This window comes from Diprion similis, chromosome 5, assembly GCF_021155765.1.
Source record: "Diprion similis isolate iyDipSimi1 chromosome 5, iyDipSimi1.1, whole genome shotgun sequence".
Classification (NCBI taxonomy): Eukaryota; Metazoa; Arthropoda; class Insecta; order Hymenoptera; family Diprionidae; genus Diprion; species Diprion similis.
In genome coordinates, this window is record NC_060109.1 from 3,331,249 (window position 1) to 3,350,771 (window position 19,523).

At 36.0% G+C, this 19,523-nt stretch overlaps 1 protein-coding gene across 4 annotated transcripts in view; it reads left to right on the forward strand.

Moving 5' to 3' along the window:
* The window catches only part of LOC124406318 (ras GTPase-activating protein raskol), a 202,141-nt gene that overhangs the window by 129,709 nt on the left and 52,909 nt on the right, over positions 1–19,523 (forward strand). The window contains exon 1 of one of the 4 annotated variants that reach the window (XM_046881704.1): positions 18,432–18,755. The exons of the other annotated variants lie outside the window; for them this stretch is intronic. Coding sequence (XP_046737660.1) covers positions 18,647–18,755 — 109 coding nt within the window. The 5' untranslated portion in view covers positions 18,432–18,646. Of the gene's footprint in view, positions 1–18,431; positions 18,756–19,523 lie in introns of those variants that run through there. 4 annotated transcript variants of the gene reach the window in all.

A 19,523-nucleotide genomic window follows, 5' to 3' on the forward strand; every position in this document is an offset into this window, starting at 1 on the left:
TTCTCATCTTGTTCCGTCAATTTTGTGCTCAGAATATACTTGCTATACATTTTTTTGACACCGATACAAAGCTGCAGACATGATCACAAATCAGTGTTCAAAATTTTGACATCGATAAATAAATACGGGGCAATAAAACATTTGAGTTTACGTCCTGCATGACAAATCCTGTTTTTTTTTTTTTGCTTACACGAAGTCGAGAACTCGCATCGTCTAAAGAAAATTGAAAGAAAACAAAAAAACATCAAGTAAAATGTATAAGGACAATCTAGAGGGTCGATATCATCGTCGACGGTTTCCTCGACCTATCTCCGAGTAATTAATCCCGTGGGAATTCTTCCTACGCATTACCTGGAACAGAACCTACCTTCGACCCTTCCGCAGTTACCCAGAAATTAGCAACGTGTCGTCAAAGCGATGGGCTTATATTTGAATATAACTATATATGCATACGCCGGGAATGAGAGGACAGGCATCACGTTGGACGGAATTTCCCTCTTTGAATCCCGACGCGCGTAAACAGAGTAATGTCACGCATCCGATAACTTCGTCCCGTTGCGTTGAAACAATTCCCTCTTCTCTCTTCTATATATCTGTTACACCGGTTACACGTGACGCGAGGCTAAAGATAGACCCCGTCCACCGTCATGGGTTTCGTTCATGTTCTTCTCGGCATCTCCTATCACAGCTCGTAACGGAGCGTGTAACTAGCGGTGACTTACGCTTCGGAGGAAAACAAATCTGAAACTAACGCCAATGTTTGTGTTGAACCCTGCAGCTCATCGCTAGACGGAATCTGTCCTGTAGCAGATATCAACCGGAGGTTGAGCGAGAACTCATCCTCAGAGCTGAGGACACTTATCCAGTTTTACTCGGTTTATATTTTTCCAGATTTATGCACACGGACTGGGTGCACTCTGTATACAATTGAAAACAGCCGTTTAAATCGGGTCAAGTATTATCTCAGAATTTGTTTTTGTTTTTTTATATTTTTCTGACGCACGGATCTCAGAATCTTATGTTTTGTTTCGGGAAAAAGTAGCCACAGTCGATCATTAGAAAAACGCTCGATATAAGACCGCTTATTACAAGAACGCCCGATGTAACGATTCTTCTGAAAACTACTTTAATTTTAACGTTCTCGACTTTTAATGATTTCATTGTTGTACCATCTTAAGGATAGTTCAGTATACCGTAACGAAGCCAAAAATGTATTCATATTTTGAAAAATTGACTCCTTCGAAGTCATTTAAAAATTTCGAAATAGTGAATTTTTTTTCCAATGTCTCGTTACGTTAATGTTATTATAAATTTAATGTCGTAAAGTGCTTATGAAATTTTACTTTCAATTTTTATTACCTAGTCGTGAAACGTTGAATATTTATGCAATCGAAAAAAGTTTTTGAACTAGAACACAGTATAATGATACATACATAGCTATTCTCATTTTACACGAAGTGTGCATCGCTTCGCTGGTTCGAAACCGAGTCGAAAATTTATTTTTCCACTCTCGAGAAGCCGTTGGATCCGGGAATTGGCTATATATCCGGGGTTCGGTTCGGGTCGTAGTTTTTTACGCCTGTGACCTGATTTCAGCCAATATTTTACTCGGTGTCGTGCAATGTCGTCCGTTGCAGAAAAATTTATCGACTCTCTCGCGAGAGCTTGCAGTTGGAAAAAACGCGGTTTAAGATATAAATGTGCAGATATTATAATGTTTGTTTGAAGTTTCACCCATTAACTTATATTTATCTTTCAGAAAATCCCTTATCATCAACATGAATTGTGTGGGAAGGAAAACAAATGTCGAAACCTGTATATAATTCCTGAAACAATTACGGGAAAGTCGAAAGTTCAAACCAAACACGGAATATGTGAAGTCGATTTGTTTTATTCATAGTAAATTACATTATCGGGTCGACGGTAGAAATGAAATGTTACAGATGAAGAAAACAAAGAAGAATATTTCATTGATACTGAAAACCCGGATGTACCAAAAATTCCGGCACTGGCCCTATTAATAGAAGCAATCTAGGTACAGCACTTGAGATTTCGGATGTTCTTCACAGAAGCCGAGAGGCTAGTGGCTGGTAGCCTGAGAGAAAAAGAAAACAACAATTTGAAAAATGAATGTAAATAAAGCTAACCAGGAAAAAAATTGGAAAGTAATGATTCATACTTTTGTGTTTCTATCTTTCTCTTGCGTCATTTTTTGCAAAAAATAGAAGGGATAGAGAGAGAGATAACGTTAGCTTATCGGTAAACAAACTAAAATGAACCGCACGCTTCACTATTTCCCCTTCCAAGTCGCATGGCGGTCCAGTCGGCGTTCTTTTCTGTTCGGTTTATAATAGAATATGAGTCGTGGATGTGCTCTTTCTCTCTCGCTCGCGCTCTCGCTCTCTTTCTGCTTCTATCTTTCGGTTGAACGACGCTCTTTGCGTGTGCCTTTCACCCTGTTCCAGTAATCGCGGCTTCTCGGACGGACTGACCATAGTGACTCATTTTCGGACATTCGGCTCTGTATTTTATACACAGAGTGCAAGTCGCTTCTATTCTTTTGATCGTCTTGTTTTCAACAGCAAAAATCACGAGGGTATAACTATGTCCTTCGGTGCAGTGCAGGGTATAATTATAACCTGGGAATAAAAATCATTTTTTCATTCTTTCATATTTTTTTCTTCACTTTACCTATTACATTGAATTTCTTCCTTCGTTGCATTTTCGTCGCCCATTGTGTTCCTCTTAATTATATAATTATAAACTTGTCTCTATGTGCGAACCAATGGCATAGTACAGAAATATGTATAATATGTATGTTTTTCAGAAAAAAAAAAATTTGTTTCTGTCAAAAAAGAGATTGTCATTAACGTGCCTGTCGAGTATTAAACCGCCATCGAGTCTGAATATTTTGATATGAATATTGATTACAAACCAATCCTTTCTAAACTACTGCCGAATGCGTTTATTTCTTTTTTATATACTCTATGGCATGTATATATATATATATATATATATATATATATATATATATATATATATATAGGAAGGTGAGGTCGCATGATCGTGACTTGCTGATATTAGTTAATTAATTAAGTATTTTTCGTTTCATTTGTGCTGCCAGTAAATCGGCATCATCTGAGAAAAGTTATTGCAAAAAGTGAAATTTTACGTATGAATTTTCTTCCTGTCCTGTATAACATCTTCATGTTACGGATGGTCAATCATACAAAAAGGGTTTGAGAACTAAGACTATATCATACCGTTAATGTTTTTTCGATTTTCAAAACCCTAAATCTTCGTTTTTCGGAATTGGTTTCTAAAAAATGCGTCAATGTAACCTAGAATAAAAACCTACCGTTTTTCAAAATAGGTCAAAAGTTTGAGAAAACATAGAAGGGATTACAGCCTTATTTTTTTTTGTCAATTCATAAGGCTCAATATTTTTTTTCTCTCAGAATCGATTTTCATTATTTGACGATGAAACTGCAGCTAATAAAATAGGATAAAATTTCACCATGTTGAAGTAAGTAACGTTTTCATAACTATTCATGCTGGGGAAAAAGCGTTATTTCGCTGTTTTAGAATCGCCTGAAATTCATCGACATTAAATCTTAGTAAAACAAAAATCGGTATTCATATTTCAAAAACTTCGTTCTTTCAAAGTGATTGTATAAAAATAAGAAACTAGTGATTTATATTCCCACCGTTTCGTTACAATAACGTTGCTAACTTCAATCTCGTAACATTTTTCCGCTTTTCCACTACCCAAGCTTCGGTCAATTGGCCGGACCGATTGCAGCACGATCAACGAATCGTCCGGCAACGAATTCGAAATCCGAACCATCGGAGGTGAACGTCTATCCGTAGATCGGTTGATCGGTACGAGGATCACGTGCAACTGGAACGTTTCCTATCGCCCAGCAGCGCGTCACAAGCTGTTCGGAGCAACTTCAGCCGGCAGTCTGGTTCGGTTCTCCCGCCGCGAAGGTAGCCGCAAGTCGAGCTCCGAATTGCGCCGTTTGTTTGAAAACGTTCGAAAATCGTGCGTAGCCGCGTCGGTTGAACCGTATTTTTGAATCGTGTTCAAACGATCCTCGGCCGAACGGCTAACAATTTTTCAGCGAAAACTGCTCACTTCATCTTCCTGCAGCAGCCAACTACCCAGGAATTAACATTCGTGTCAAGTGGTTTAGTGCCGTACTGTTTACAGCGCTTACTGCTGCTGTCGTGTTTCGTTTGCTGCTGTGTTCTCAACGAGTTTTCTGTGCTCAACTATATATTCTCTTTATGCGGCGTATAACCATTTCGAATTCTCAACGTAGGTTGCCGATCATCGTTTACGTTATAATCGAGCTTGTACGAAGGATGATATTTACTACGAGGACGTATAATTTAATGAAAATATTATGAAACGAGAATTTGAAGTATACGCGTTATTCAAATTAAGTTGATCGATTTCAGTTAGTATAGTCACAAAAAGTTATCTAAATTTCAGTTATAGGGCTTACGGTCAACGAGTTGATTGAATGTAGAATTATAAATGTGATGGGAATAATTATCTCTTGTGAAATAGAATAAAAATTACAGTAATGATAGTAACGGTAATCACTATGGATTTTTATATGCGGCTAGGCTCATTGCCTTGAATATTCTTTAGTCAATGCCAAGTTTATTTTTTTTCAGTGAGTTAATTGTCTTTAGAGATCGTTTTAAATGGACTTCTGATAAGACGATCATATCTCTTGATAATACACACCAACTAGCTGTCATTTAAAATCGACAGTTTTCATAATAGTCGATTGATACACAAGAATAAGTTTCGATGTGAAAGAAAATGATAGAAACTAAATTATGAGATCAGGGAAAATTAACTGTTTCAGTCAAAATTTAAAGGTCTTCCATATCTCTTAATGTACCTTTACTTGAAGGGGAATATTTCTCGTTAAATTCGACCACTTGATGAAATTTTTCGACTTTGTCCACTCTTGATACATCGTCATTCGTGGTGGTCAAAAATCGTCCATCGAGTAAAAATCGTTCCATTTGACATTTCTGAGCGTCATCACAAACTGCAGAGTGAATCAATGATCGATGCGGTTACAAAATGAAGTTTCGTGTTTTGGTGATTTTTTTTGTTTGTTTTTACTTCTTGCCACGGATGAACGAATACAGATGATTAGATCTGTCGATTCTCTGCATTGTGTGTCCTATACTTGCGTGCGGAAAATGCATTCGTGAGTCATTCGCTAACTAACAACGCGCACATCATAATAAAACACAACAGATATAACAACGTAACGTGACACGACGACATGTACCTCGTGTTAGGTACCTGAATACAACGTTAATCTATACAGCATTGAATATAAGGATGTGTGGGACGTACAGTCAGGTCGGAAATTGTTGAAACAAAGACTTGGGAAGTATATGTATATCACTCGAGCTAACCTAGTTACGTATTGTTGACAAAAAAAAAAAAACCATCGCAGTACAGAAAAATATTTCCAAATGCTGAATTTTAAATTCAAGCACTTCGTGATATTAACAAATTAATAAAAAAACCTTATATTTTCGTTTTTTAATGATAAATCTTCAATCGTTGTGGGACTCTGATTCTTTGTAGATTGACTAAATTATTTTTTGGGCAAAAATAATTTATTCATTGCTGTACCGCAAGTTTATCGTCTGTCGATTATAAAGATCGTGCTTACCTGTTAGATTTTTTTTTTTGACTGATGAATCGAAAGAAAAAGATTTGTGGGGAATTGATGGACTATGTACTTGTATAATTTTGGAATGAAAAATCGTAGAATACTCAAATTTTCCTCTGAGTTACAGAAATTTAAAGAAAGGTTTTTTTGTCATATTCAACTTGGTTAGCCTCGGTTTGACTTTTTTAACTTCTGCTTCGACGAATTTTCAACCTGTGCACTATTCTCAACTCGTTAGATGCTGTGACCTGAAGCCTGCGGGTTGGAACAAGGAAGCAATTAAAATTTTAACTAAACTGTGTCACGGATTCACTTCTACCCGCGATTATTATCTGCACCGAGATGCTCAGCTCGACTTTCCGTTGCAGGAGGCAACCGGCTGGGCGAAAAATTCAAAATATTCAATGAATGGGATCGTCTAATCGACGTTATAGTATAGGTGAAATAATATCAGAAACGCGTTGGCGAATGTAACAGAAGCTGAACTGAACCGGAAACATGTAAAACAAGCTCTGACACGCGGCAAAGGGACATTTTATCTGGGTATCCGGAAGCGTTTTGACCGGATGTTTATTATTCCGTTCGATTTGAGAACGATTCAAAAATTAGATGAACGGAAAACGGGGCAAAAAATCTCGACGAATTCGTTATTTTGCATTCTTAGGAATGTCTGAAACGCGGTAAATTACAACAATCCAAAATGCACATGTTCATATTTTGAAAACTTGACTATTGTCAAAATTTGTTTCATCTCATAGTTGAGCAACAATCCTGCTATGTGATAGGGATGAATCCGAGCAAATTCTATTTAATAACACAAGCTGCAAAAAAGTTTTATTATTAGATCGTTCAAAATGATTAAAGTCCGGTAATTTTTATCCGATGTTTCCGGCCTCATTTTATTCGCTGAAAATATCTCTGCAAATTAGGGACACGCTATTTCATTTCTGTAGGCTATTGTTATACTCCAAATAACGCTACTAGATAATTTTCAAACGGTTTTTTCCTTTCCCCGAGCTTTTCAATCACAAGCTAGCTACAGCCCATTAATTCTCAAATCCCATGATTATTTGTGTGTCACAGTATATATAATACAGTAGGAAGTAGAAGAGGAGGAGGAGGAGGAGGAGAAAGCTTTCTTTTGACGCCTCGGAAATATCAGCTACTATCTAGTTTTTCACTTCAAAGAGACGCCAATAATAAACAGGCGGGGCAGGTGAAGCGGGGTACATGGTGGAGGTCCAATGTAAATTGTTGAAGCCACACTCTTTTGATTACGAGGTACAACACCGTTCATACACGCATCATATCATATACTGTGGCAGAAAAAATGGTCAGAATCGAAATTCAGAGGTTACGGAAACTGGGATTCTGGAAACCCTACGGATTTCTAGCCAATTTTTAGGTGCATACAACTAAGAAGATTAGGATTGCCTTCAGCACTTTATTTTCCAGGTTTAGCGTGACCAACTCAAAAACTTTGGAACTATCAGGCTAGTCAAATAAAAAATGGCACCCTGCAAAAGGCGTTTGTTTTTATGGTCGGTACGGTAATGGGTCACGGATATTATTGCATCACTTCGTTGTGGCGGACGTAAATTCGGAGCTAAAAATATTTCAGATTTTTTTTCTGCTCGGGTTATAGTCGTAACGACCAACGGGCGAACCGGAAACACCGTTTAATTTGGGATGTGCAGCGGATGTATAGTCCCGAAACCAAAAATTTGAAAGCAACGACGGAATCATTAAATCTATCTGAATTCTTTTACTCCAATTTCAAAAATTGCCAATAAATATATATTATTTGACCAATTGGACTCTTCGTTTCAGATGTATTTTTGTTCGGCATTTTTTTCTACCAAATTGTAAGCCATTTTGTCACTCATTTTGGCATCGCTGAATATGGAATTTCACATAATTGCACCGATGTGTTGATTATGATCAACAAACTGATTGTTAACTGATGAAAAAAAGAAAATGTTTACCATTGACTGTGGAAACTTATAGCTTTCTGCGTAAAAAATGTGAACTATATCGGAAAGTGAATTGGAAGGAGATTCTTCAATAATTTCGAAGTGATTTCAAATGCAGGATTCAACTTTTGTTTATATTCTCTATTCTATTATATTCTAAAGAAATCGATGAAAAGCATCGAATTTTTTGGCCAAACAAACTCCTCAAATACGCTTGGTTGTATCAACAACGAACCGACCTTCGATCCTTCGGTCTTGGCGAAGGCCAGAATCTCGATTGCGAACTTGAGAACGTCTCTTTTCGGCCCACGGTCTGATGTAGGCGTCTATATCGCGATGGTACTCGTCTGGTTATCTGTGTGCCATATATGTATGTATATATATATATATACACACATACATGTAGTTATGTAAAGTATCCACTTTATATTTCATACTTCATTTTATCCTTGAGTTGTACTGGACTCCCTTTTTTAAGGAATTAGTAAACGTACAGTCCAGTCAAAAAGGAATCAAGCCAGAAAAATGACGTAACGAAGGTTTGAAAGTGCGGACGAAAGTTAACTTGTTGAATTTATTTGAAATAATATTCCCTTAAAGCAGGGAGATAGTTAGGAAAGCATAAATTTCAACTACAACAGCACAATTATTAACAAATTTGAAGAGGTCCCGTTTCTGGAATCATTTTTGCAATAAAAGAATCGCACCTTTTGACCGATTTTATTAAACTATTATAGCTCATTTTGTTCGTACATGAATTCTTTTCTGTTTTCTTTCCAGTTTTCTCTTATAAAAATTTTAAAGGAATCGAAACATGAATAACTGCGGAATCGATTTTTATGTGGACACAGAAAGAATTTGTTGAATTTGTAAAATATGATGACAGGAATGTTTTTTCGATTTAAAAAAAAGAGAAATGAAATTGATTCAAGAAAAAAAGCAGTCAGAGCTGTATTTGTGTTATCAATCGGAATCGAGTTGATTCGAATTATTAAAATAATTTTTTAGCTGTATTTAATTGCCATGCTTGGTTACTTCTGAGAATTTTTTCTTCTGTAAGTACAGTTAAGCGTCAATTTATTACTCATATACACATATACTTACAAGTGATTCGCAAACAGGAAATTCAAAATCAATTCCACTTCAACGTTTATTACACATACGAGTAAATCGAAAACCTGTAATTATAGGGTCATTCCATGGTTTATCAAGAGAAGGAGTCTGGCAAACATCGACTCGCTATTAATATACGTGTATAATTGGTATCGTGTGTATTGGGGTTTACGATCCACTCGAAGCTCTCTTGAAATCCGCAAAGTCGCCAATGTTGTTATATATTATATTACCTTATAGTTGAAATATCCCGTAGCGTAGATATAATAATTATAGTATACAGGGTGTGAAGTCTTGAACTCGAAGCTTCGAAACACACTTTCAAAAGTAAGAAAAAAAAAATCTAGTTTTCCTTTATAAATATTTTGCCGCAAAAAATCCCATAAAATTTCATGTTTTCTATGGTAAAAATTCGATTGTAAAATCTTTCTTCGTAGATTTAGGACCATGAAAATATTCGTACGATGATGTACTTGACTAAAAAATTCAGAGAAGTCGACAAAGTCGATTTGGTCGTGGAGAAAAAATAAAAACTTAAAAATCGGACAGTGGGAAAAAACAGACCAAGCCCAAGTCAAAGACATATTCAAAAATTTTTTCAAGTTTATGTTCAGACTGTAGTTGTTATAATACATAAGACAAACTGTTTTCCTGTTTAAACCTTGAGGCTTATGCGAGCGATTTGTAATCTTTTCCAAGCATACGCAAGGACATGCGAGCGACAATTTAAAAGCATTCGAGTAAAAAAAGTTGAGCAATCCGTTAACAACATAAGAAAAGAATATCGGTGCTAATGCATTTTGCCGTGGAAACCTGTCCACCATTCTTATTTGAATCGGCTGGAAGTGTTTGGAAGTATTGTTTTTTGAGAATCGGAAATATTTTTTCAGACGAAAATTTATGTTGAAGAAATCTTTTGGTTGAAAAAAAATATATTTTACTTTGCATGAGTTACTAAGTATTAACCTTAAGTTACTGATGAATCGTCAACCATGAGGTCCAACCACATGTCATTGTTCGAAATTTTTTCTTATATCTGAATTCCAAACTTGCTATAGTGACACCCTGTACATTGAACAGGTAGTCCAGTTTTTCCTCCTGGGTTATGCGATGTCTCATACAGACGTATAAGACGAGCTGCGAGTGTTACATTAAACCAGCTCCACACCTTATCACAATTCACGCCGTTGCGGTATCTGATCCACGTTCACCTGTACTACATGTAGGTGTACCTCATACACGCGCACGGGAAGAGATAATGTATATAGGGTAGACCTCTTCTATTTGACTCACGATGTTTTATGTGATTGTTTTTTAAAAAAAATTTCAAATTGACTAAAATCCTGTGTCAGATATCAAAGTTTTTGAATTTTGAGCCGTAGTGATTTGGCGTTTCCTTTTTTCGGTATTTTTTTTTTTTTTATCAGTAGAAGGAAGAGTCAGTTCACTATTTTTCAGATTTATTTCAGATTTGTAAACTGTGTTGATCAGTTAATTAATCAGTTTGAAAAAATTTGAAGAAATTCTCAAAACCCTGAATCATAGTAAACTGACGTTTGCTTCGTTTCCGTTTTAATTTATTCAAACGTTTCTTTCGGAAAAATTGAGGACGTAACACCGACCCATCCGGCTCGGATTTTGAAAATTTGACATCTGACACCTGCAATTTTTCAGAATTATATCAAACTTTGAAATCACGTTGATAAATATATTTGTTTTTAGATATTGTAAATAATTCAAATCGATTCAAAAAATTTCGAAACAAAATACAAAGTGCTTTTGAGAGTAAAAAAAGATGTATAAAAAATATTGTACCAAATCAAAGAGGTCAAGGGTCAGACCCAGGTTGAGTTGGCATGGAATGCCCCATGTATAAGTTATACCGCTGAGCCTGCAGCAGTTTACCGCACACCGTTGACCAGCTGGTGCAGGCTGGTCAGCTATATATGTGCTGATAAAAAGAAAGACCGCTTTCCAAGAGATAAAAAGAAGGAAGTGGAAACGAACAACGCTAACCAAACTTAGGCATGAACCCGTCCTATAGCGCGCCTTTAACTAAGGTTTTCAATTTCTCACATCTATTGTGGTTATAATGCCTTTGAAGCTTTCACACTCGTCAGCTCGCGTTGTTGCCTGCCTTTGATTTGAAAAGCTGTATTGAATTTTTAGTACCGCTTTGATCCCTTGGGAAAACGATTTATTCGCGCACGAACGAGTTATTGAATAACTAAATTATTATTAAATTATACGTGAATTGAGTAGTTTCAAAAAATCTTCTTGTCTGTATAAATAATGATTTATAATAATTACGGTAATCAAAATTCATTTGACGTTATCAATAAATTATTTTACAGATTAATTCTCGAATAAATCCTTTCCACAAGTGGTTCAACACTGCGAACAGAATTTCTTATCAACTTTTTTTCTTTATCTTGATGGTTTTCATTTCAGGCTTCAAAATCCTCCGCCTTGTCATTTTTTTTATTACTCTGGAATAATCTGTAAAGATATAATGAAACCAGCGATCCTTCCTTATTGTTTGCATTATAGAGACCACCACGTGCGCGAAGTTGACGAAAGTGCCAAATCCACCGTATTTATGCCAACCGACGGACATTTTCCCCTGTCTACGCCAATGACTCAGCCAATCATACTCTTTTGCGGCTACGCCATGGCACGAAATTTTCCAATCGTTTTGAACCGCCCTGTCGCATTAGGGTGTCCGTTATTTCTCAAGTTGGTTTTTTTTTTGCTGTCGCCCCCTAAAGCTTAAGTTTTTGTACTAAACAAAAATATCATACAAAAAAAGCTCTTAATTTTTATTTTAAACCGTGCCACAAGCATTTTGCATTTCCCGTTTAGATAACATGGAATTTTTGTACTTTTTGGAATTAATTTTTCATCTTCAGAATAAATAGCAGTACAGCAATGATTGATACGTATTTTTATAGGAAATTGAACGTTCTACAAAAAAAGTTTCTTATAATTTTTCGATAAATCTACTCCTTTAAAAGTTATTCGAGGTTGAAGTAGCGTTCATGGTTCAAGTTTTGTCATAATTTTCTTTTATATAATCATTCAATTTATAAAGCAATGTTCTAGCAACAATGTGAAAAAATCCTAACAGTTGAAATATCGTTTACAATACCTTGCAATTAATATCAAATAAGATTTGTTGTTATTATTTATTTATTTTTTTTTACAAATTTTTTAACTACAAACTTTTGGTAGAAAGCGGAAAAACAAAGTTCTTTCAGATTATTTCTGTAACTTTACTTTATAAATTTAATGATTATACAAAAGAAAATTATGGCAAAACTTAAACAACTATGAAATTTACCATGAACGCTATTTTATCCTCGAATAACTTTTAAAGGAGTAGATTTATCGAAAAATTATAAGAAACCTTTTTCGTAGAACGTTCAATTTCCTACAGGAATACGAATCGATCATTGCTGCACTACCATTTATTCCGAAGGTAAAAAATTAATTCCAAAAAGTAAGAAGTTTTTTTGGTACATATTTTTTTTTTAGGGCCAAAACTGAAACTCTGGAGGGCGGCAACAAAAAAAAAAACCAACTTGGGAAATAACAGACACCCTACTACCGCATAGCGACAGTAAATAACGGTTTATTCAATATTTCTGTACCTATTTATGACAATTGATAGCGCAATAATTAATCTTCACGTTTCTTATATCTGAAGGAGATATTCTTTGGTACAGACATTTGTTTTTTTCCGAAAAATCACAAATAACAGTCAGACAATTCGTCAACGTTGGCGCCAAGAAGACGAAAGACCTAGTAGACCGAACTCAGGTGGTGAGGTTAGGCCTGTACATAGCAGCCGCGTGGCAGCGCTGCTAAGAGTAGAATACTTGCACAATGCGATACTGCGCAATCAAATAATTCAGAATAATTTGAGTCTCTCCCTCCTACTGTGGCCCTACCTTGAGACCACGGTCTTACACATAGGTCTTCCAACTCAGTCAGAATTTCAATAGAAGACAGTGACTCCAATGTTGAAAAAAAATCCAGGTGGCGCTGCGATCGAGGGATCCGTAAACATAACCTACATCGTGCGAGCGACTGATGCACTCACGGTTTGGTTCAATGCTCGTGTAATACGCATGTGTGACTATCGTTATCTTTGTCGCACCGGATATCCCTCGATCGCAGCGACGCTAGTGGCTTGGCACGTTAAGAAACCCACATCGGAGCCCACAGCTGCAAGACCTGCATGCTTGTGACAGTCGAATGTGGAAATGCGCAGTATCGGATTGCGTATGTATTCTACGCTTAACAGGGCTGCCAGTCGGCTGTCGTGTATTGGCCCACCTTGAACTACAGGTTTGGACAGGAGTTTGGTGAAGTTTGGTCTCCTGGTCTCTAGTCTTCTTGGTTAGTGCAAGTCCCGTCGATAGGGACAAATCTGGCCACTCGCGGCGCTACTCGTACTCGCACTCGGTCCCCATACCTAATCGTAACTCGTACACTTCCACGATGTAACGCCCGTGATATCCTTCAAATATTTAGATTGAATTTGGTTCGAGTTACTCAATTATGTCAATATTATTACTGCACGCGACGAACAGATACAGTCATGTAATACATACTATGTGTCGTATTATGCATCTAGAAGTATTAGCAATAAGCTAGCTGCAAAATAAAGTAAAAAGAAGCACAATTATCAACGTGAAAGTAAATTAGGAGTAGTGAAATATTAAATTGTGTAACAAGAAGGTAAACACGATCTTTTCGGGCGGAGCGTAAGTTTGCAATACGAGTTGCAGGCGAGAATTGAAAATACGCGAGGCGAAAAGACCGTTGCCTTCATCTTGCACACGATACTTTATATAACAAGAGCATGTTACGCGTTTTTTCACGAAACACGAAAGTGAGGTTAGGGTCGCGAAATGTCAGATCGATTCACTGTGTTTATCGCGACAGCGCATGAAAGCTGTACAGAAATGACCATTTCTAAGTCTTAGGAGTTAAAAGTGGTCGTTTCAGTACTCCGCGCATGCGCATTCGCAGACTCATTGGACCGTCATAGAAACGGGTACTTTGTGTACGGAACATACCCATGAAAAAAACTTTGAACTTGAAAAACAAAAAGTGTTTTCTTGAAATCCTTCTATCTACAATTCGAAAAAGTTTATTGCATTATAACGAGAAACACGTTGAAAGTGTCTTCATGTAAGCTTGAAAGATGTTTCACTCGTAGTAGATAAAAATATTCTCCTCGTTAGGCATTATTTTGAGACAATAGTTTTTCTTTTCGTTTGAATGGATTATTCTTCTATCACAAGTAAGTATGTGTATAGAAGGTGGGAAACAATTTTTTTCAAAACCGTGCAGACACAATATTCTTCGAAAATATGTCGTTTCAAGTCCGGAGAGCATCGAGATTCGAGGACACGCATTATGTACATACATATCTATACCTATACATGTACCTAATCCGTATAGCGATGAAGGAAGACAAAGAGTCGACGTGCAGGACACTGCAGGAAGTGGCGGACGGGTAGGTGGCAACGTAACATCCGGTGTCGATGGATAACGAGGACAAAGAGGCTGGAAATCCTTCCGCCTTTTTGTCCTATAAAATTGAAATATACCCACGTAAAGGCACGATGCGTGACTTGGTCAATGGGAAGAGGAGGACGAGGAGAAGGAGAAGGTTCGAATGTCGGGGGCGAAGGACAGGCGATCGCTCTCATGAAAGATGAAACCTAATGCACGTCTATAATCGCGAATATTTTCGAAAATATGTTACTATTATGGAGATTTTTTTGTGTACAGGAGAAACGATTTATTATACATACCTCAGCCAATAACGGTTATATTTTATATGGGGCATTCCATGTCAAATTTACCTATGTTTTCCCTCATCATTTTTGATTCGTTTCGCAATTTTTTATGTGATTTTTCTCATCTGAAAAAGGCACTCCTTTCAATGTCAAAAATTTTTTTTCGCTAACCGTTTTTATTTTTCAAATATTATTCGAACCCATCTTGATAACGGGCGTTTTTAAAAATCTCTTCTCGAATTCTTAAAAATTTTGATCATTTTGACACGTGGAGCATGATGGTCCCATTTTTTTTAGATTTCTTTGTAGGGCTTTTAGCACTTTTAACACTTTCAACAAACGAAACGCCATCTTGCAACCTTATGAAAAATCTTCAAAAATTCTCAAAAATCGAGTTTTAAAAATTTTCGTGACTTTGCAAGATAGAGTTACTTTTGTTGAAAATGTTAGAAATGCTAAAAAAAATAGAAGAAAAAATTGGCCCATCATCGGCCAGGTGTCAGAATGATCGGAATGAGAAACTAGATTTTCCAGAATTTTTCCAGGTTTTAAAAACCGCGCGTTTTCGAAATGGGTTTGAATAATATTTCAAAAAAAAAAACGGGCTGCGAAAAAAATTTGATAAAATTCAGGAGTGCCTTTTTCAGATGGGAGAATCTTATAAAAATTGCGAAACGAATCAAAAATTTTGAGGGAAACCATAGGTAAATTTGACATGGAATGCCCCATATATATATATGCGGTAAAGGGATTGATTGGCCAAAAATTGATACTTTTTATTCACTTCGATACGAGGTAGTGGTTATAGGATTGAATATTTGTCGGATCATTATATTCGTAGGCTACGAATATCTCTTTGAAAGTATAAAAATATAAAATACTGGAATTATAAACAAAAGCTTAGATATCGACAGCGCATTTAAAATATCGTTTCAAAATTGTGGATATTCTACTAGATTTCTTCGATTTCATCACTCTACGATCGCTTATTTTATTCGAAAGACTGATTTTCACAGAGTTTTGTGAAACAAAGTTTATTTCTTTCGCACTGCTCGATTTAATTAACATTGCCGTTTGTTGATCGTAAACAATACGGACAATATAATCTTGCATGATTTAAGAAATCGTATATTTATGTTTTTTCTTTTTTGTCTGACTGTTTCGATAGAAACAAAAGTGATCTTGATTTTGTTATTGGAAACTGCAGGCACAGACATTATAACGCGATTTTTTTTTTATAAAACCCTGATGACTATAAGATATTTATAGTTCGAAACCGCGATTGAAGACAAAAAGTACAATTTCACTTTGTTTAAAGAATCATTTACAAAGCTAGTATTTTTTTTTTTTTTATAATTACTGCAACGGCATTTACTTTTGATTGATTTGAATCATAATTGAGAAAATTGACGATTATACCAGAAATATTCGAACCTTGAAAAAAATGTCGGTGAAAACTGAAGTAATTTGATCGAGTCGTGGTAAAAAAATATCATTTTTATGCCTAAATTTGAACGTTTTGTAGAAGAAATAACGCGAAACGTTTTTTAAATCATTACGAATTTATGTGCCTCTGACGACCCTATAATCGAATGTTTATTACAATTTTTAAATTCAATGAAGTCTTACCACCGAATTTGCAAACAAAAACAAACAAAAAAACACGTCTTTCATATGTTTAGTCTGAATAATTTTCTCGTGGTTGTAAGACTTCTCTTTTTTTCCTTCAAACGGGATACAAACTGCAGGCAGGATATCGTCTGTGCAGTATAATGTCTTTTTCTATAGATACGTCTACATATCCAGGGACAGTTAATTTCACGTAATTTGATCGAGAACTCGTTCACCGTTATTAGTCCTCATAATTTAAGTATAATACAGATACATCGCACAACGCGCCTTCGTCATCATCATCGTCATTTTATACGCAAGTCGAAAAACATCTGCAGCTCTCGCTCTCTGAATACACGCACATTTTTCCTTCGGGTAATTGGATACGTATTAGTATAAAAACTTTTGGCATTTGGCACATCAATCCTGATTATTAAGGGTATGTAATACTACTACCTTTACCGACCGAGCAAACTCACACTTCTTCTTCCTATATTGAATAAACAAATGAACGGAAAAGGTTCAAATTTCGACGGTGCATCGATCTTTCGTATCGGAATTCAGGAACGTTACTTAAGTCTCGAAAATCGTCAATAAATGTGTGGTTTTTTCGAAACAGGTTATTGAATAAATGTCTCTTCAATGTATGTATCATAAATTGATCTCAGTCGGTTTCTAACGAATTCATTCAATTCGCGGAGCTATTACTTTCATTAATATTGTACAAACGGTGTGATGCTGGCATAAAACAAGCTTCGAATAATGCAATTTGTCTCGAATTATCGATCGTAATTAAAATTCACACTTCTTAACTCTGGGCCATGTTAAGATAAAATTAAATAAAGAAAATTTAACGTGGATTTTTGACAAAAAATGGAAACATTGTATCAAAAACCGACTAAAAATGACAACCATCTTCGATTAAATCGTCGTTAGAATCGAGAATAAATTCCAATTCCGAAAATCGCAGCGTGTACAGAATTTTCCCGCAATGCGGAAACTTTCACGCCGTAACAACTGAAAGAAATCACTTCGTTCTATACAACTCGCTTTTACATACCCGCATTGCGTACACACAAATACAGATATACGAAAAAGTGTTTGTAAAGAGCAAAGAACCATGCATATTACCAACTGAAATTTCTCTCGCTTCGTATCTTGAATTGATGTGTGTGTGTATGTGTGTGTGTGTGTGTGTATATATATATATATCATGGTGTGAAACATTTTCTGATGTTGCCTCTTTGGACTATATTTATTATATTCGTAATAATGCTATATAAAAATTACGTCGGTGAACCAGAAGTTGCGAAACTCCGTTCCTGCTGACGGAGAGTAAATGGCGCAGTTTTGTTATAGACGGTTAATTTGAGGCATTAAACGCTTTCTCACACCCCCCTACACGTGGCATTTTACTTTTACAGCACCTCGTCGATAAAATCTCTTCGACGGGAAATTAATTTTACGTCAATACGATTTAACTACTGTAGTACCCTCCCTCCCCCCCGCCGTAAAAAAAATCTGAGAGTGTTTTTTAAACACGTTAAACTATTTCGGAGCAACGATTATTCTGAACACTCAGAAATTTTATGGTGCACACCAGAATTTCTGATTGCAAGGATTTTTTTAGATACTTGAAGGTTTTTGAAGATTTACCTAATATTAATAGAATTCATGTTTGAACGATTTTATGCTATTTTACGTTGTATGATTTTACAAAAATTTCACGTTACTTACATTATTTTATTACAAACTTTCGAAGGTGATATACAAGATGACTTTGAATAATCTTGAAAAATTATGATATAGGCGTGTGCGATTTTGGAAAGTTTCATGGAATTTCAAACGGTTTATACAGAGGATTTTGAAATAATTTAAGTAATGAAATTTTGAAGAAGATTACACCCGATTTCAGTGGATGTTGAAAAATTTCTGAACAGTGTACAAAATTCTGAATGATTTTCATGGATTTCACTAACTGGTGAATACAAAATTCGAATCATTCGAGTTAAAACCTCGTTGATCTACGTTCAAGGAATGATCAACAATCACTCAAGATCAAGAATAATCTTGACTGTGCTTTTTGATCAATGATGGGGAAAATATTGATTATTTCGAGAAAAAACTAATCATGTTACGTTAAATTGCCTCTTTTCCAGACGAATAATAAAAGATTATATAAGAAAGTGAATTCCCATCAAAATCTCGGGAAATTCGTTCGAATCTGAATTGCAAGAAACTTTCGAGTTGAACGTCGCGTGTAAGTTTCAAAGACGTAAAGTGACTTTTGGCGCAAGTGACTGACAAGAAAAACGGCGTAAAGCGATCAAAATGCCGTGAGGATTAAAATTTTCAACGTGCTTCTGAATTCGTTTGTATTCACCTGAACGTATCACAACTCGGTGTTGGATAATAAGAAGTGATGCAGGGCGTCGCTAGTTCGCCTGATGGCGTCTCGCCTGGCGGAAGACGCCTTTCAAGGAGTTTTCATTCCTGTCTCCGAGGAGCCGACCACGAGGATCACGAATCAGGTATTATTTCACCTCTCTCTTTAAAAGGCGATAACTTCATGTCCCGATAATTTTACTTGAATTGCGTTGTTGGAGATTGTAAAACTACGGAGTGCCAACTGCACGTTCAGAGATGCATGTTTGCCTTTACAATAGCGCAGTGCAATTAATCTATTAATCGTAGACTTTTTTGTTTTTCGATCAATCGACCTCTTCAATTAATCGATTATTTTATTGATCGATTAATCAGATTATTAGGCAAACAGTTGATCAAAGTTTACAATTAATTGAAGAAGTCTATGAATAATCGATTAGATGGGAAAACAGTTGATCGAAGACTGCGATGAATCGATTCATCGTCCAGCCCTACCTTACAATCACATCAGTTTTTGGATTTCGGTTCATTATTTATGATCGAGTAATTTGAGTTTCATGATATCAGCCACAAATTCGTAATCAAGCCAAACTCGTTGGAAACTTTTTTCACTCAAATGTTACCACATTGATCGGCGTAATGTATTTTGTTTTCTCAATTTCACGAGCGTGTTTTTTTTTTTTTGCACTGAATGTTAACGTGTCATGCTTCAAGGCGGTTAGAGGAAGTGAAACTAACGTGGAATGCTTTTTTCAATATTGCATCATCAAACTTCCGATCATTTTTTTTACTGCGTAACAGCAAAGTTAAAACGCAACCCAAAAATCTTTGCGAGATCGAAACTTGTAGAATATTTAAGAATTCGAGCTTTTGTATAGAAAACAGGAGCGAATATCATATTGCAGGCAACCTCG